At 53.3% G+C, this 19,760-nt stretch overlaps 2 protein-coding genes across 2 annotated transcripts in view; both read right to left on the bottom strand.

Annotated features, from left to right (window-relative positions):
* CASTOR2 (cytosolic arginine sensor for mTORC1 subunit 2) overlaps nt 1-19,695 on the bottom strand; it is a 54,986-nt gene extending 35,291 nt beyond the window's left edge. The window contains exon 1 of the mRNA XM_027126196.1: nt 19,411-19,695. Within this exon, the coding sequence (XP_026981997.1) occupies nt 19,411-19,523 (113 nt within the window). The 5' untranslated portion in view covers nt 19,524-19,695. The remainder of the gene's footprint in view (nt 1-19,410) is intronic.
* On the bottom strand, nt 151-7,098 carry LOC113630600 (40S ribosomal protein S26-like). Its single transcript, XM_027126197.1, has one exon. It carries the CDS (start codon nt 770-772, stop codon nt 179-181), a length of 594 nt encoding a protein of 197 aa, XP_026981998.1. The 5' UTR covers nt 773-7,098; the 3' UTR covers nt 151-178.
* Nucleotides 19,696-19,760: the final 65 nt, after the last annotated feature.

The raw sequence follows: 19,760 nt of genomic DNA on the forward strand, positions 1-19,760 counted from the left end.
CTCACGGGCTCTAGAGCACAGGCTCAGTAGTTGTGGTGCACGGGCTTAGCTGCTCCGCGGCATGTGGGATCTTCCCGGACCAGGGCTTGAACCGTGTCCCCTGCATTGGCAGGCGGATTCTTAACCACTGCGCCACGAGGGAAGTCCCTATTTTTTTTTTTTAAGTATAATTTCCACTTTATTGTCTTTCCAGGGGACAGTATTCTTCAGTCTTTAAGGACTTAGCTCCTTCCATGGGCTTTGGCGGAGGTTGTGGGGCAGCACCCGCAGGCCTAAATCGGGGTGGAGGTGTTCGGTCCTTCCGGGCTTCCCGAGAATGACTCCTGACTACTGTGCAGTGAACGGCACAATTCACGCAGTAATGCAGGTTCACACACAGCTTGGGAAGCACACAGGCACAGAAAACCCTCGCTTCGGAAATGTCCCTGACAGCTGTGGCCTCTACGATGTTCCGAATGACGAACTTCTTAATGGCCTCATCCTCGGGCATGCGTTGGGCACAGCTGGTGCAGCGAATAGGCTGCATGAGGCCGCGGCCCTTTTTGGCACGACCATTATCCCTTCTTTTCTTGGTCATCTTGGAAGCGAGGAGGAGAGAGCTAAATGTTGGTGTACTTTTCAAAAAACACACCGCGTGGGCCAAGGAAAACATGTCTGGCCTACAGATTCCCCATTTTTCCCTTCCTAGTCCCCCTGAAGTTCTCAAATGTCTTGGGATTGAGGGGCAGTCAATTTCCTGGATGAAGGGGTATCTGTGTGTGTGACCACTCATGGGATCGGTGCCTGGAGTAAGGTGGCGGGGTCCCGAGCTAACGGCCCCTGGGACCCCTTAGAGCTCACTGGGCTGCCTCTGAGGTGGGGTCAGGAGTAGGTTAAGCGACATGTAAACCAGGTGAAGCAGAAGATGGCCTGTGACCACCTGCCAGCTCTGGATGCTGACCTGGGCATCTCAGCTGCTCCCTGCTCCAACTGGGCTTCAGCACCTCCAGCTGGGCCTGTTCAGCCTCGACTCCTAGCAAGCTGGGTGACCCTGGGCATGCTCTGTGTCTCCCCGCGCTTTGGGCTGGCGCCTTGTCACCCCCAGAGTCAGAACACAGGGCCTGCGTCGGAAGGACTGCGGCTCCAGCTTTGCCAAGCCGCTGCCCTGTCCACCGCAGTTCCACGGGCCCAGCGCTGCGCTAGCTGGGGACGCAGACGTGATGATGTGTTTACATAGGCGGGGTGGATGCAGGGAATAAGCAGAGAAGGGCAAGCGGGGGAGTGCTGGGGGTCTGGGGCTCAGGGAGGGCACCCTGGAGGTGGTGGCGCTGGAGCAGAAAGCTGAAGCAGAGCTAAGTGTGGGAGCGGCTGGGATGTCAGAGAGGAGCCCTGAGATCCCCAGACGGAGCCAATTCCTGCTGGCCAGGCCAGCCTAGGTTCAACCACATCCCACTACAGCGTACCCGACTGCTCTGACCAGGAGCCCACGGGGTGTACCCCCGGCATCTGCCTGCAAAGGGTGGCACGTACAGCCAGGTGCGACCCCACTCCGCCCAACCCTAAGTCAGGACAGCCATCGTTGAAATGAACCTGGCATTCTCTCTACTGAGTCCAAACAAACCTAGAACAGTGCTATCCAGAAGAGCTTCCTGGAATGATGAAAATGGTCTACACCTGCGTTGTCCAGGTGGGTTAGCCACCAGCCACGTGTGGCTACTGAGTGCTATGAAATGAGGCTAGTGTGGCTAAAGAATTGAATTTTTAAAAAAATCTTACTTGATTTTAATTAATATGAACTTAGCTAGAGTTCATATTAACTAAATGTGAACTAGAGGCTACCGACTTGGACAGTACAGTTCTGGAACTTTTCTACCCATCACTCATTCAGGAGCAAGCAGCCTCCACCTGAAACAATGTCCACGTTGCCTCCGTGGCCTGCAGCTCCAGGTCATTCGGCTGCGGTTAACCCCCAAGCCACAGGCCCTGGGACCATTCCAGGTCCAGATGCCATCTCTGTCTCCATGATGTCCGGAACCTCACTGAGGTCCTCAGGAGTGAAGGACTAGCTGCTGGCATGAGGCGGGGTCTCGAGTTTACCACTACTTTCCCCCAGGAAAAGCCCCCCGGTTGTTCACTTAGCTCAGGGGGTAAAATGTCTAGCACTGACAATTAGCTCTTTTTTTTGTTTGTTTTTGGTTTTTTTTTTTTTTTGGTTACGCTGCACGGCTTGCAGGATCTTAGTTCCCAGACCAGGGATCGAACCTGTTGATAGCGCACAGTCCTAACCACTGGACCACCACGGAATTCCCGACACTTAGCTCTTTTAATGAGCTCAACCTTGAGCCAGGGAGAAAGGGCAGGAAAATTGCTATTGTGCCCACGAGTACCTGACCTACCTGCCTCTCTCTTCACCCTCCCATTACCAAGATGGGCTCCCTGAGGCTTTGGGACAGTCTTGTCGGGGCTCTTTCCACTGGTCCTCAATCTCAGCAGTCCAGGAGGGCTAGGGTGGCATGGGGGACACATAGGGCAACAACAGCCAGGGCTGCCAGAACAAAGCACTGGGGGCCTTAAGCAACAGAAGTTTATTTTCTCACAGCTCTGGAGGATGGAAGTAGAACGGAGTGCTGGCAGCGTTTCTGGAGAGGGCTCCCTCCTGGCTTGATGAAGGCTACATCCTTGCCTGGCCTTCCTTCTGTGCACATGTGGGGAGAAAGCAAGCGAGCTCTCTGGTGCCTCTTCTCCTAAGGACACTAATCCTATTGGATCAGGGCCCCACCGTTATGACCTCTTTTAATTTTAATTACTTCCTAAAGGCCTATCTCCAAATACATTCCCACTAGGGGTTAGGGCTTTAGCATATGAGTTTTGGGGGGACACAAACATTCAGTCCACAATACCCTTAAAGACACTGACGGCTACTGAGACTCGTGAAACAACTGGACAAATGACCAGAGATGATGGGAAAAGGGCTGCAATGAACATAAGCCCATGAGAAACGGTACAGAATGGTTCCCAAGCTGAAGGGAAGGGGCTCTGAGCTGAGCCGCAGCCTAGCTCCCCAGGGCCTGTCTGCACCTGGGGGAATCAGTGTGACCGCCACGTGCCTTGGCTAGTCCTCTCCTTTATGGACTCAGTTCCAAATCCATGAAATAAAAGAGCTGAACTAAAGATGTCAGGCTGGGTCCAGCCCAGAGTGGCCGAGAACTAGCTATTCAGTGTGCTAACATTCTCCACCAGGGAGGGCAGCGCTTACACCCAAATGGTGCCGTCCCAGACCTTAGGCTGGGGCAGGAGAGGGCTGGAAAGGACCCCTTTGTGGCCAGCCTCCAGCCCTGCACCTACCTGCCCTGGGGCAAAGAACCCTCTGGTCAGTCTACTCTCCCTAGCTGTCCCAGGCTGGGGCAGGCTCAGTCAGCAGCAGAGCTATGCTTACTTACTGGACAGGGGTCGTCAGCCCCTGCTGCTTCCAAAGTGCGCCTGGCCTGGGGGTCCAGCTATGGCTGAGACATGCCTGCAAAGGAAGCCCCGGCCCAAGCTGTCGTGTTGTCCTGCACTCCTGGTTGATGGTGACACCAACTTCCCAAAGTCAGGATGGGCCGAAAATCAACACAGGCACCCACTGTCAGCTCCTTATTACCCAACCTCTCCTGGGGGATGCGGCGTTTTCTTTTGCTGGGTTTGTACCTGTCATTACCTCTCTGAGCTGCCTGGAGCAGCTCAATGACAGTCTAGTGGCCCTGCCCCACAGTGAGAAGGGCCAGGCCCCAAGGGCCTTCCATGGGCTCTGGGCCAAATATTTCACTTTTATTAAAATTCTCACTTGGCTGTGGCCTATATCCCAGGGCCACATCCAATTTGCCAAAGTCGTGGAGGGAGAGAAAGTAAGGGAGACAGTGGCGTTCAAGTAATCAGAACATAACGATGTTAAAAGGAATTTCTGATGAGCTGGCCAAGTCAGTGTTATCACCCCATTTTGCAGATGAAGAAACTGAGGACTGGAAAGGCTAACACTCCACCAAAGGCCGTGAGTTAAGTGGGCAGAACATGCTACATGTGACTGGTAAGCGGGTAGGCCTGGGCCTCTGTGATGCTAGCATCCTCCACCTGCACAGGAGGGGGGTGAGCTTCTTGCTGCATCTTTGGCAGCGGCAAGAAGGCTCTTCCAGAGCTCTCTGAGGGCAACAGGGGCCAGAAGCTGCCTACCCACCGCCCTGGGGCGGGCGGGTATCTTTATGGGGTCTGGCACACTTTACCTCTGGGACAGCTGTGAAGCCCCAGGGAGGGCACTGCTCAGGCCCAGCTGCTCCCAGAGCCTGGAGCCTCCCCATCAGCTAAATCTGGCAGGAAGGTGGAAAGGCCTGGGGGTGCTGGGACCTGGGCCAGTTTCCAACATTTGTGGAGGTGAGAGAGCTCTGGACCTGTGAGGGGGCAGCCTCTGGAGGTGTGGACTCAGCTTCAAGGGCTGGGCACACTGGGGATGCTTGAATGTGGGTGTGGCTACCTGGGCCCCAGGGCCTTGCAGACAGATGTCTTCACCTGCACATGGAGGCGGACAGCGGGGGAGCTGGCCACAGAGATGGGCAAATACCCTGATATGAGAGCAAATAAAATCAGGGCTTTAACTATGGTGGGCCGACTAGAGGCTGGGTGCTCTGGAGGTGAAAGGCTTAAGACCTGCCACAGCCCACTGGGGTCCTGTGAGCTGGCTGGGGGAAATAAGATGAACGGTGACAGAGGGCCCCAAACAAGAAGACAAGCAAATGCCTCAGGGCTGGCATGTATGTGCATAAACACGCACCCCCAGAATGGAAGGGGACATAGAGGGGTCCTTTACCTACCGGGCTATCTGATGACACACTGGGTGGTGAGGTGGTGGGAAGCAGGCCCAGGACCCCCAGACAGGGCTGTCAATGGGAACCCCTTCCCGCAGCCACTACGTGAGGACTTTTCCAACACACGTGCTCTGACCCCGGGTTCTGCTTCTAGGCATTTGCCTGTAGGCATATTCTCACGCATGAAAAATAAGGCCTGTGCCCCAAGTTACACGTTATGGCATTAATTGTAAATACTGACAAAAAAGGTTGGGAACAAAGGTCCACCTGCGGAGTAAGTTTAAAGATATGATGGTCACCTGGTCCTTGGGAAACTGTGCAACAGTTAAAATGAAGGATGTGAATCACCACTAAGACGAACTTCAGCTGAAGAATACCACGGTGCAGAATGGGAATAGTGAGCAAGGTTTAACACCAATTTATGTTAAAAAAAAAAAAGAGAGAGAGAGAGAGAAAATACTACATATGCGTATTTGCATACACACACACACACACATATATATATACACACGCACACACAGGAAATATCACTGAGATCCCCACTGATCTCCTTGTCCGTGGGGGTGGGAATTGTTGGCTGAAGAACAAGGGTGGGAGGAAGCTTTTACTGGGCACCTTTGTGTAACTTTGGAATTCTAATAAATTGTGAATTTGCTATCTATCCAAACATTTAAAACGAAGGAAAAAAAAAAACAGAGGCAAGGAGGCGATAGGGCCAAGGTGGACTGCCAAGGCAGGGGAGCCAGGTAAGAGTGGCATGCCAGCAGGGGCCACTGAGAGGGTGCAGGAAGGAGGGTGTCATGGCCAGGGTCATGGCGTTGGGGGCCAGACTATCCCGGGGATCAAACCCCAGCCCTGCTGTTCACTTGTGCTGTGACCCTGGCAGTCACAATCCTCTCCTCCTTCCTGCCCAGGACCCAGGCGACAGCCCAGACATAGCCTGATGCCACAAGAATGGAGGAGGATCAGAGGATGATGGGGCTCCCTGCCTCCCCCAGGCTGGGGTACAACCTCTCTTGCCCACCTGCAACCCTCTGTTTGGGAGGGGGCCTGACCCTGACCCACCTAAGAAGCCAGGTGACCTGTCATCTTAAAGCAGACCCTGGCACTCTGCATTCTCTCCAGCTAGAAGCTGCTTGGTCACCGCCCCCACTACCCAAGTAAGCCTAGGTCCTTCAGGGGTGGGTAAACAAAGAATGGGGAAGGTATCCCAAGATCTCCAGCCTCAACGTGAAGACAAACAGCCCACCTAAGCCTTCCTGAGACCTGGTCTGTGCTCACCCTCCTGCTTAGAGACCCCAGCACCAGACCCAGTCAGAGAGGCCCAAAGCACAGCCTGCAAGGGGGGAAATGAGCATCTCCCAGAGCCCCAGACCATCTGGGGACATCGAGGGGTTATGGAGAATGGCAGATGCTCAGGGAAGCCTAGCTGATGACAGCCAAGGCCTGATGAGCAACTCCTAGAGGCCAGGCATTGGATGCACAAGAGCACATGAGGCTCCAACAGGACTCCAGAGGCTCATCAGCACTTTCCAGATATGAAAACTGAGACTTACTGAAGTGAAATGACTCCAAATGGGGCATATGGACTGAATGTCTGTGTCCGCCACAAATTCATATGTTGAAGGCCTAACCCCCGATGGGATGGTATTTGGAGGTGGGGACTCTGGGAGGTGATTAGGTTTGGATAAGGTCATGAGGATGGGGCCCCGTGATGGGGCTAGTGCCCTAAGAGAGGAAGAGAGAGATATCGCTTGCTTTCTCTGTCCACGCACCTGCACCGAGAAAAGACCATGTGAGGGCACAGGGAGAAGGCGGCCATCTGCAAGCCAAGAAGAGAGCCCTCATCAGGAAGTGAATCTACTGGCGTCCTAATCTTGGATTACCAACTTCCAAAACTGAGAAATAAATTTCTGTTGTTTAAGCCACCCAGGCTGTGGTATTTTGTTATTGCAGCGCAAGCTGACTAATACAGGCGGCACAGTGAGGGTTCAAACTCAGATCCATCAAGACTCATGCTCTGTCAGTGACAATCCTCTCCACACCCCCGTGACACCCTGCAACACCTCCACCTCTCAACTTTCTTCTCATTCTCACTAGCCTGGATTTGTTGTCTGTTGTTCAGCATGCATTTTATTATATTAAATACACAAAAAACTTACCATCTTAATGACTTTAAGGTATACAGCTCAGTGGTATTAACTACATTTACACTGTTGTGCAACCGTCACCACCACCCATCCCCATAACTCTTTTCGTCTTGTAAAACTGAAACTCTGTCTCTATTAAACGATAACTCCCCATTCTCCCCATCACCAGCCCCTGTGCGTCACCATTCTACTTTCTGTCTCTATGAATTTGTACAGTATTTATCCTTTGTGATTGGCTTATACCACTCAGTCCCCAAGGTTCATCCGTGTTGTAGCAGGTGTCAGAATTTCCTTCCTTTTTAAGGCTGAACAGTATTCTACTGTACGCATACACCACATTTTGCTTATCAGTTCATCAGTCAATGGATACTTGGGTTGCTTCCATGTTTTTGTTGTTGTGAATAACGCTGCTGTGAACATGGGTGTACAAATATTTGAGACCCTGCTTCCAATCCTTTCGGGTATACACCCAGAAGTGGCATTTCGCTAGCCTAGATTTCCCACACCACATTCTCTCTCATTTCCTTTTCCACTGGGCCATTTCCCCCAGCTGTCCTCTTCCTTACCTGCCCTGCCCTCCCCTCTCCCACGAGCCTTCTTCAGCCCTGGGATTACACCAGTGACCAGGTCCTGACCGAGGAGGCTGGACAGAGCCCTCTCTCCCCTCATAACGGGGCCATCCCCTCCAGCTCCCACGCTGCTCCAGCTCACCATGGGCCACATTGGCCAGGGCTCTGTGCTTTTGCACATGCTGTGCCACCTTCTTGGAAGTCCCTTCTCTACCTCAATGCTTCAAGCCTGGCTCAATGCCACCTCTCCCGGAAGCCCTCCCCGACCCACCTGGACTCAACTGTACTTCCTCCCCTGTACCTCGAGCTCCCCCGAGCCTTGAGGACTTTCCTCTCACCAGATTAGTGTAATCAAGATCTTGGAGAGCCGTCTTCCCCACCGTGCTGTCCACAACGAGTCCAGGGTTGGTGTCCAAGCCCTCAAAGGGCCAGCATGTGGCACAGAATGGGTATCGAGACACACTTGGGAACTAGTGGAGATGAAGGAAGCCTCAAGGGCCAAGAATCCACGCCAGGTGTAAGGAAACCCCAGAAGGCAAGAATGAACCCTCTCCACGGTGCAGCCTCTGCCTTCCCAAGCCACTGCCCCATGGGCTTGATTCCCCCTGGGGTGGCAGACAAGCCCTCGGAGGCTGGAGGCACAGGCTTCCAGACCTCACAGGCACCTAACTGCTCCCACGGGGATCCCCCTTGGCCAGTCCCTGCCCTTGGTGGGTGAAGGGATGAGTCTGCGGAGGACACCTGCCTTCATGGGACAGAGGTGTGTGTGCGGGGTAGGGGTGGGGGTGATGCAAGAACCTTCATTCTGCAGGAGGACTCAGGGGTCCTGGCTTCTGAGAACAAGTGCTCCTCGGGGCATTAACTCAGGGCAACCTTCCAATGGTTTGATTTTTTACGGGGCGTTTTAACAACACAGCTGGTGCCCAAGCGAGGCCGGCAGTACAGGTGGGCACTGAGGGGTCTCGCGATCGCCACCATCTGAGAAGGGCTCCCAGGACCTTGCTGGGAGCGGAGAGCTCATGCCTTTGAAAGGACACCAGCACTCTCGGCTCTGACAAGCTGCCCTTACGGTGGGCCGCCGGCCTAACCACAAAGGTTCTCGGGTCCACATGCCTGCAGACTCCTCTTCTGCTTTTAGCCTCCCCATCCCCGGCCCCCTGGGCCAGTCTGTCAGTCCCCACAGCTCACTCAATTAAAAAAAAAACACCCCTGGTCAAATAAAAATCAGAATTAGTCATTCCATCCTGCAACCACCAGCTCAGCCCTTCCAACAATTTCAAAGCAGAACAGACCATCAGCACCGCGGGGACAGAGGCCCTTCGCCAAGGGGTGCAGTCCAGCCCAGGGCACTTCGGTCCTCAAAAGCTATCCGTCGAATTCATATGAATGATCAGCTCACTGTGGGTCAGACGCCTAAGCCCTTGATGTAAAATTTCCCACTTAATCTTCAGTGGAACCCAAAGAGCTCGATAGCATGGTGCCTATTTGAAAGATGGGGAAACTGAGCCTCCTTTGAGGCTCTCAACAAGCTGTCCAAGGTCACAGAGCTGGTAAATGGTGGACGTTGGATTAAAAACACGTTTTCTTGACTCTTACAAGTGTGTACGCCCCCTGAGAAATGGGCCTTAGCACAGGCCTGAGCCCCAGTCTGCTAGGTGTCTGCTGTGTGAATTGGGGTGAGTTACGAGCCGCTGACTCCACCGTTGGCTGGGAGCCCTCCTTCCTATGGAGCCTGGTGAGGGAAAAGGATGGAAAACCCTACTGCAGCCTGACACGTAGTAGGCTCTCAAGAAAGATCGCCGAGGCTAAAAGCTTTGTTTGTTCTAAATCCATCCTATCAGTCACGGCCTCAGTGATTTTTGAACTCTGAAGGAAAAAGATTGAACTTTGAGAACAAATTTCCACCCACTGCCTTTCCTGCTCAAGAAAGGGAGTAAATTGTGGGGTGGGGAGGGGCTCAAGGAAGGTGGGCCTGGTGGAGAGGTCCTGAGGGTGGAGAGGAAAGTCCAGGGGAGCGTCCAGGAGGCCCACCTTGGAGGGAAAACTAACCCTACCTTGAACGTATGCACCTGGTACTGCCCAGGGTCCGAGGCCTGTGCGGGAGGAGGGAGGCCTGACTTGACTGCCCCCCACTCCCTTCCTGCCAGAACTGTATACCTCCCGGCAGCCTAGGCTCAGATCAGGTGGCCACAGCCTAGGCTGGGTCAGCTGGGGAGGCCCCCTCTCCACTGACAGCTGCCCAGGCCCTCCAAGGACCCCAAGAGCTACAGGAACCTACATGTCACACTTCCTTGCCTCCACTGATGCGTCTGCTTAGGTGACACCAAGCTCCAGCGAGCGCTGTACCAGGAAGACCATGGGCAAAGCCTGCTGTGGCCGGGTGCTTAACCTGGGCTATCCCTTCCCCATAATCCTGTTTGCCCACAAAGACAACGAGTCTCCCAGAGGTTCAGTAGCCCAGACTGTGGTCACCTAGCCGGTAAGGGACTCCAGGCTCCTGCCCATATTAAGCTAGTGTGGTGGTTTACGAACATGGACTCTGCAGCCAGAGGTCCTGGGTTCAAATCCCTACTCCTCAGGTGTGTCACATGGTGCAGCCGCTGTGGGAAACAGCTTGGCAGATCCTCAAAATGTTAAACACAGAGTTACCACGTGACCCGGCAATTCCATCCCTAGGGATCTACCCAAGAGAGATGAAAACACACATTCACACCAACACTTGTACACAGATGTTCACAGCAGTGATCTTTATAACAAAAATGTGGAAACAATCCAAACATACATCAATGGATGAATAAACAAAATGTGGTCTATCCAATACAATGGAATACTATTCTATCATAAAAAGGAATGACGTATTGACACACAGGCTACAACACAGATGAACCTTGAAAACATGATGCTCCGTGAAAGAAGCCAGTCACACAGAACCACATACTGTATGATTCCATTGATAAGAAATGTCCAGAACAGGCAACTCCCTAGAGGCAGAAAGTAGATGAGTGCTGCCAGGGGCTAGGGAATGTCTGCTTATGGTTTCTTTTGGGTGACGATGGACGAGTTTTGGAATTAGACCGTGGTGACGGCTGCACAGCTCTGAATACACTAGAGGCTACTGAGTTGTACACTTGAAGAGGGTGAAGTGTGTGGTATGTGAGTTATCTCTCAATAAAGCTGTTATTAAAAAAAAAAACCCTACTCTTCACTTGTTGGTTTTGTGATCTTGAGCAAAGTGCGTGTCTCAGTTCCCCCATCTGCAAAACGGGGCCAGTAATTGTATCTACGTGCTAAGGGTTACTGTGAGGATCAAGCGAGTTAATGCATGACGTGCTCCAAGCCGCTGTCTCACTGGGTGCCAGCTCTTTCCCTCGGTCTGACTCTGCTGCCCACGCTGCCGTGGCTCACTGCCATCCACTCACCCACCACACTGCCCTTTGGTTCTGCACACTCGCCAGGCTCCTACCTTTTTCTCTTGTCCCCCAAATTTCCGTAAAACATACATGCTATCAAACTTATCATCTTGATCATTTTAAAGTTTACTGTTCAGTAGTAAGTGCATTCGTATTGTTTTGTAACTGATCTCCAGAACTCTTCATCTTGCAAAACTGAAACTCTATACTCACTGAATAACAAGTCCCCACTCACCCCCCCCCCCCGCCAGCCCCTGGCAACCACCACTTGACTTTCTGTCTCTATGAATTGACTTCTCTAGGTACCTCATGTAAGGGGAATCAAACGCTATTTGTCTTTCTGTGGCTGGCTTATTTCACTTAGCATAATGTCCTCGAGGCTCATCCATGTTGTAGCATGTGTCACAATTTCCTTCCTTTTTAAGACTGGATGATACTTCATTATAGGTACAGACCACATTTTGCTTATCCGTGCATTTGTCTATGGGTACTCGGGTTGCTCCCACCTTTTGGCTATTGTGAATGATGCTGCCAGGAACATGGGTGGGCAGATGAGACCCCAAGCTTGTAAGCCTAGATCTCAGAGGTCCAAGTGTGTCCAATATATTACAATCAAGGCAAGGAAGAGTGTAAGGCATCCAGAGGTGAGCTTCCCCTTAGAAGGTGTAATTTAACACACTCACCACAAACTGAGTGGCTAAAGGTTTGGGGGAACTGGCAGCTGGGGGCGATGCTGGTAGGCCTGTCTGCTTGTGCCAAGGTGCAACACTGGGTCTTGGACAACCAGAACCTGACTGCTCCAGCACCGGTGGGGCTAGGCTGGTTTATTCAGGGCTGGTTCCTCAGACCGGAGGTCTGTTATAAGAAAAACATTTGCCAGGAAGCGCAAGCTCAGTCCTTTGCAACAGAAGACGAGTCAGTGCAGTGAAGCACTGGTCCTGAGGAGGCCTGGACATGCACCCGGCGTGAGGACAGAGGGGGACTAGCTCTCCCACCCTATACCCTGAGGCACAGGTGATCCCAGAAAGCCACTTACCCAGCCCCAGGGTGGCTTCAAGAGCTATCTGGCTGGATGAAAGCTGGCTAGGGCGATCACACATTCTGGTTTGCCCTGTTGTCCAGGGTAATTATTTTTAGTGCTCCCTGTTATTCTCAGAAGTGTCCCCATTTGGATGATAAATTACATAGTCACCGTATCAGTTATCCATTGCATAACAAGTTACCTGAAAACCTAGTCGCTTGAAACAACAAACTTGTGTATCCCTCACAGCTCCTATGGGCTAGGAATGTGGGCATGGCACACCTGGGCACTTCTGGCTGAGGGTTTCTTATGAAGTTGCAGCCCAGGTGCTAGCTGGGGCTGCAGGCATTGGAAGGCTTGCCTGGGGCAGGAGGATCTGTTGTCAAGGTGACTCACTCACAGGCTGGCTGTTGGTGGGAGGCCTCAGTTCCACTCCACTGTGGGCCTCTCCACAGGGATGCTTGAGTGTCCTTACAACATGGCAGCCGGCTTCCCACAGAGCAAGAGAGAGACAGAGCAAAGCAGTGCCAGGTAGAAGCTATCTTTTTAAGCCCTAGCCCCAGAAGCCTCGCAGTATTGCTTCTATTCCCTTCTGCTCATTAGAAGAAAGTCACTAATCCAGACCCCACACTTAAAGGCAAGGGAGGTCCAGCTTTTGAAGGGAACAGTGTCAAAGAATTTGGGGTATTTAAAAACTACCACAGTTACTCTAAAGCTACGGCATGTGTGGTGGAGACATGGGGCAAAGCCAGAGAGGACAGAAGTCAGATCAAAGAATATTCACAATGCCAGATAAGGATCGGGGGGCAGTCTGAGAACGGTTTTGAGCAAGGCAGAGATACAGTCAGAGATTCAGAGTGAACCATGACATCTACCCCAGCACCACCTCTGGTGAGGCCACAGGGCCTCCACTCAGCCCCCGCAGTACCAGCTGTCCCCTCCTTCTGGGTCTTTGGGCCTCTCACCCTCTACCTATGGCAGAGAACACACCTTTTCTTCCCACTGGACCAAAGCTCCTTTTGTGTCTTCCACTGGGCCCTGCACGTAGCAGGTGCACGTTGCAGGGTTTCTGCGTGAACAAAACATACCAATTTGCACCAACCCCAAGCTGTGGTCACACGGGCCACAAGTCCCAGCCTGCACTCTGCATACACCTTTCTCTTTCCAGCCTCCAGGCCTTTGCTCCTGTGGTTCCTCCTGCCCAGAGGGCTCTGGCTGTGCTAACCATTTGCACTGTCCTGGAGGCAGACGGGACTGGTGGCAAAGCTGTTTGGATAATTCAGGGGGGAGATGAGAAGGACTGGCGCCGGCAGAAGCAGGGGGCTCGGGTGAGGAGGGGCGGACCTTGCTAAGCAGTTGGGTGTGGGGCAGGCCAAGGACAACTCTGTGCTTTCCATACCTGGTGCTTGGGAGCTGGGGCTGAGCCAGCCCCTTTCTCTGGGGCAGCAACAGGTCATGGATACCCCAGGCGGGCGTGGGAATTGGCTCTGGGGCTCACCCTGTGCCCTCCCCACCTCCTCCATCCTGCTCCCTGCCTGGCCTGTCTTCTTTCATCCCCAGCACCTCTACCGCCTGACATCTCCCTATTCCACCCAGACTCAGCTCCCAGTGCCACCTCTTCTAGGAAGCCTTACTTGCTTGCAGCTGTGGGATGCTACAGCATTTTGGCTGCCCCTTTCAGAGCCCTAAATGCCTGGCGTCCTTGGTGAGGTACCTGGAGGGCAGTGACAGAATCTCCACGTCCAGAGTGTGACTGTATGCGCATGAGAAGCCTTAGAAAAATCCCCTAACCCTGGGCTTTTCAAACTCTGCCTCCGCAGACTGTCACTGACCAGCTTAAAGGGCATTTTCTCTCTCAGCTAATACTTACTGGAGTTTACAGTGGACCAGGCTCCATTTGAAGTGCTGGTCATGGTTTGTCTAAGTCCTCACAACAACCTAAGCAGTGGACATGATCACTATCCCTGTTTTAGAAACTGAGCACACAGACAGGTCAAGCATCTTGCCCAAGGTCACACCGCCAGGATGTAGGGGTGCTGGGATTCCATCCCAGGTGCCGGGTCCCAGGCCTTAACTCCCCTGCCAGCCTGTCTTTCTCTAATGCAATCAAACAGTGGCTTCAGCCCCATGCACTCAAGAAAACAGTGGACTCTGAATGGACTTTTTGCAACTTTGAGCTTTTCTCCTGTAAATGCCTCTACCCGAGACTTGCAGACTGCGGGTCTGGCCTGAGTGGGCACTGTGGGTTGCTGTGAGCACGTGCTTACTGCATATCACTTCGGTGCTTTTTCTTGCCAATCAAATGAGATGGACTTTCTGGACACAAGCATTTCACAGGCAAAAAAAAGACGGTGCTGCAGCTTCCTGTCACCTGAACTTGCATTTCAGGATAATGATCTTGCCCCCGCCCCCGCTTCATTGCCATGGACTCTCAGTGACACCTCTGCTTAGTGGCCCCTGGGGAGTGGGTGTCCAAACCGGTGTGATTTTAGACCTGGCTGAGTGGTCTCAGGACAGGTTCTGCGACCACACTTCCTGGGTTCAAATCCCAGCTCTGCCACTTCTGTGTGTCCTTGGGCACTCAAGGTCCTCAGTTTCCTCATCTGAAAAATGGGGACAATCCAGCTCCAACTTTAGAGGGCTGCTGTGAGGATTAAATGAACTAACAGATATATGGTGCTTGGAACAGTGCCTGGAATGTAGTAAATGCTTTATAAGTGTCAGCTATTATTGTTGTCATTGTTGTTTTTACCGTACACTTATTAATTATTCCCAGTTTTCCCTTCCGGGGTTGCGACAGCAAACTGGGGTCCCCAGGGAGCCCCACCTCCCAGAGGCCACGAGCTTCCAGGCAGCCAGCCCCAGCTGCAGTGGTGGATCCTGAAGAGTTCGTGACAGTCTCATTTCCTGTAACTGTGACTGGTGGAGGAATGCTCATGGGCCTAGTTCTGACCAATGAGATGAGAGTCTGTGTGTGAGGGGGTGTGTTCCCAGACAGGTTTTCTCATAGACCCTGGGAGGCAACAGCCCTTTCGCTTCCCTGAGTCCTTGCCACCCTGTCCTGTGACTGCCCATAATGCCTGGAGCTGCCCCAGCCATTCCACAGAGCCAAAGAGAAAGACCAGGCCCTTGATGACATCATCAAGCCTTTAAGTTACCAACCCTCAAACAGCCCGATTCATGACCTCATCGTGCAAAGTTCATACTTCTTATTGTTTGGGCCAGCTTATTTGCAGCCCAAAGGAGCCTGCTGATAGTCCACGGTTGGTCACATTACATCTTTTTGAGATTAAGCCCATCATACCAGAGGAAGGGTCTGAGCTCAGCTGTGCTCTCAGGGAAGACTTCCTGGAGGAGGTGAGGCTAAAATGGAATCTAAAAGAAGGAGCAGGTGGACAAGGGGGGTAGGGCAAAGAGCAACATTCCAGGCAGACAGACAAAGGCCTGAGGCTAGAGACACTATAGCGTGTGTGTATGCACGCAAATAATCTCTGTGGCTGGGAGCCATGTGAGATGAGACTGGAATGGTGGGGTGGGCTGCGGCGGGGCCCTCGGCCAGGCTACAGAACCTCAGGCTATCATAGGGCGAAGCTCTGAGGTAGCCTTGACTTTGCTCAGCCAGGGTCTCCGCCTCCAGCTTTGTGTCTAGAATAAGTGTACTCAGCCTGCCTTCTGCCCCCTATTCCAGCTACACTCAGATGCTACCCTGAGAGTTGGGGCAGGGGCACTGGGCCTTGTTTCTCCAGGTGTGATTCAGCCTGCCGAGCCTCTTCCAGCCCCCAGGGCACTCAGAAAAGACTCTGGCTGGAATCTGGGTCACTCTGCACGAGTCAGACATCCATCAGATAGGCAGTTACTAAGTGCCTACAAAGCAGTGTGCTAAGCACAGCAGAGAAAGGACCTGGTTCAAATCCCAATCCTGTTTCTTCCCAGCTGTGTGACCTTGAGCAGGCCACTTTACTTCTCCAAACCCAGTGTCTTCATCTCTTTGGAACAGATGGTGAAATCAGTGGTAGCTCTATTATCTCTGGTACTGGAAGTGGGGTTGGGGGAGAAGGAAAAGATAAAAAGATGCACAAAAAACTTCCTGAAAGTAAGGTTTGTAATCTAGGTGGTGGGAGAATAAGACAAGCAAACGATATACTGTTATGGAAAAAAGTTGAGAAGTGATGAAAGGTTAAGGGGAGGAAGTAGTAAGTCTAGATGGGAAGTGATGAGGGACATGCATTCCTGGCAGAAGATAAGGGCCACAGAGGCAGGGCAGAAAGATCTACAGGTTCCATCCTGTGCTCCTAAAGCTTTAGAACAGTACGCTGCAAATACAAGGGGTGGACATAACTGTTGAATATGGGTGTCAATGAACCTGTAATAGCAAATCTCTGAGCCTGAGCCAGAAAGATGCTGATTCAAATCTGGGCTCTACCACTTACAGCATGACCTTGAATGAGTCACTTAACATTTGAGCCTCAGATTCCTTCATTGCAGATTCCTTCATTCCATCTAATTCACAGAGTTGTACCGTGGCATATGCAGGATACTGAACTAAATCCTATTTTAAAGCCCTAAGATACAGTGCCACCTCCTGCAGGAAGCCTCCCAGGCTCCCTCAGGTGGTCCCCCAGATCCTGCTCCTACCCCCTAGGTACTCCCTTCCCTGCTGTATTGTGATCGCCTCTTCTTCCTTTCCCACCAGGTTCTGGGCTTCAAAGAGGAAGAGGAAGGGTATCTCAGCATCTCTTGAACCTAGCTGCACCCGCACACGGAGTGGGCATCTACTGATGCCACATCCCTCCCCAAGCCTCCACCCAGGTAGACATGAGAGGGAGGAAGTGACTAAGTCTGCTGGGGGTGGAGGCAAGAGGGGTTCAGGAAAGTTTTGGGTGATAGCACTAGATCTTGAGTGTTGAATAGGAATTTACTGCTGGGGGGTGGGAGGGGGGGGGAGGGAGGGAGGGAGAGAGAGAGAGAGAGAGAGAGAGAGAACTAAAGCAGGGAGGTGTGAAGGGAAGTAAATTGTGGGTCACACGGTATTTGCCAGAGAGTGACTAAAGATGAGAATTCTGGCTTCAGATCCCAAAGGGTCTCAAATGCCATGCTGAGGATTCACCCCTACAGGGAGTGACTGAAAACTTGTAAACAAGGCACAGTGACAAAAATGACAGGGCTATGGGCCACCACTTGGGGGCAGGAACTGATGGAAGGATCAAAAAAAGGACCAAAAGTTCTACCTGGATGACTGATCATTGAAAATTGCTTAAATAATATATCCACAGCCCGCTACCCCTTATACTTGCAGAAAAGCCAATTTCCACAATCATTCCATGCTACACACACACAACAGCTGTGTGAAACCTAGGGGGCCAAGTGGTGCTGTCTTCATTACAGATGGACAAAGGCAGAGCCAGAGAAGGAAAGGACCTTGCCACGGTCACACAGGCAATGAGGGGGCTAGTCACAACCTGAAGCCAGTGTCCTGGCCCAGAGTGCTGGGGAGGCAGGCCTTTGGCCACTTGACAAATGTGCTCAGCACCTTCTAGGGCTAGACCCTGCAGACATGGAGATGACCTTTGACCTCTGAGCCATCTTGAGACTGGACTGGTCACCTGGGCCTCAGACCAGCTGCCTCTTGCAAGAGTGGGAGAAGCAGGACCCACTGAGGGGTGCGGTTTCTGTGGTCAGACAGGTCAGCAGGAGCTCACCCCCAGGACAGGCCTATCTATGAGTCCTCCAAACTGGACCCTGGGCTGGGGGCTGGAAGAGGGCCAATCCCTCTGTAAAGGGAAAGGGGCAGAGGGAGTGGCCCTTTGCTGCCTTTCTAAGAAGCCCCCAAATGCCCCCTCCTCCCAGCACCCAGGCCCCGCACAGCAGCAGCCTGAGTCATCATCCCGGTGGTTTGAATGGTAGCCGAGAAATCAGCCAGGGGGCTGCCTGGGGCTGACGGCCAAGGGTTGGAAAAACAAGGCCATTTTCTCTTAACTCCAGCCTTGGACTCTCAAGACAGGCTAGGGGGTGGGGAGCAGAGGGCAGGTAAATGCAGAATGGGTGGGTGTCAACAACCAGATGGGGCTGGGGTGGGGGGCGATGAGGAGGGGGAGGTTCAGAATCTGAGCTGTTGGCTTTTGTTTTCAAATGACCTGTTTAATAATTACCTTTGCAATCAAAGAAGCCAGGGCCCAGAGAAGGTGAGGATTCCAACCCTCCATACCCCAGCAAGCAGCCAGAGAAGAAAGTAAACAAGATGCCACTGGCTCTCATTCCATCTCGCAAACAATGGCGGGACTGAGCTGCCCGCTCACACACACACATCGAAGTGAGATTTCCAGGGAAGAACTTTAACAGGCAGATAAGAGGCTCGGACTGAATTATTTCCCCACATCCCAGGAGCTCCCCTGAACTCAGCACCCAAGAGGTGTTAGCCTAGGGTTCCGGCATTTTAACATTAACCTTGACCTGTAATTTATTCATTCATTTTGCAGAGAAGGAGAACTACCTCCGCCTCAACGCCCGGAAAACCCAGCCAGCAACAACTTCATCCCTTTCAACAGTCACAATGGTGGACAAACAAGGGATTTAAGTTACAGCGGCTAGCTTGCACTCACACTCCACTGGGCTAGGGCTCCTTAAAAAAACACCACTCTAATCCAAGCACCCACTGGGGCTCACAAAAGTCAGAACCTGACCGGCAGTGGGAAAAATCCAACTTGGTTTTTTTTTTTTTCCAACCTCCCAAGGCCTTCAACTATTTTTCCTCCTGCAGCATCCAAGCCCAGCCTCAAGGCAGAGCCATAAACACGCCTGCTCCTCCCCCTTCCACGGTTCGGCAACCGCCCCCCCGCCCCCCCCAACCTTTCCGGACCCAGAGGAGAAAGAACCACAGCGACCCTCACCCGCAGCCCCCTCCTCTGCCCTCCCCCAGCCGCCCGCGCCGGCCGCAATCCTCGTAGGCACCTTGAGATAAACACCCACTAATGATTTTATGATTTTCTGCTCTGGGTAGCCGCGCTCAGCAGAATCCCTTCCCCCGCCCAGGCGACGGGGGCCGGCCCAACGGAGGGATTGGGGGATGGGGGGGCGTTAGTTTGTTTTTTACACTGCCGCGTCTCCACACCTGTTTTTCATTCATTCATTCGTTCGTTCATTCATTCATTAGCGGATTCGTCACAGCTGCCTCCCCGGCCCTCTGGATCTCTGGGAGAGGATGGGAGGGGGCTAGGGTGGGGGAGACAGCGGCAGGGGTGCATCTTGTAGGGAGGGTCAGGGGGGAAGGACCCCGTTGGAGGGCATTTTGGGTGGCTTTGTCAAACACAAGACGAGCGATGCGGCGGGGGCGGGGCGGGGGCGCTCCCCGGGGCTCGAAGTTGTTTTCCGAGCCGCGGCGGCGAGGACAGCCGCCCGGGTGCGCCTCTTTGTCTCTCCCCGGCCGGCGCCGCGTCCCCGCGCGCTCACCTGGTCTTGGAGGACAAGAAGGCAAGTTTGATCAGGCCGTAGGTGAAGAGCGGGATACTCTCCTTGGCGACGCTGGCAACTTGCAGCCGGTGCTCCAGTATGTGGAGTTCCATCGTCCGCCCGCGCTCCGCGGCAGCTCATCCGCGGGGGGCGAGCCGCGGCCCCCGCCCCCTGCACGCCCAGCCGGCACCAAGCGCCGCGGGCAGCCGGCCCGGTGACCGGGAGCTCGGCGCCGGGCGGGCCGGGGCGGACAAAGGGGAGGCCCGCCAAGCCGCGAGGGGCCGCGGGCGGCGGGCGAGGGCGGCAGCGCTGGCGGAGCAGCAGCGCGCGGCGCCCGGCGCGGAGAGCAG

Source organism: Aethalodelphis obliquidens, unplaced genomic scaffold, assembly GCF_003676395.1.
Source record: "Aethalodelphis obliquidens isolate GAN/ISIS:26980383/991018 unplaced genomic scaffold, ASM367639v1 scaffold30, whole genome shotgun sequence".
Classification (NCBI taxonomy): Eukaryota; Metazoa; Chordata; class Mammalia; order Artiodactyla; family Delphinidae; genus Aethalodelphis; species Aethalodelphis obliquidens.

Coding starts and splice junctions, on each gene's coding strand:
- LOC113630600 (XM_027126197.1), bottom strand. CDS start 772: ATGAGTGGTCACACACACAGATACCCCTTCATCCAGGAAATTGACTGC.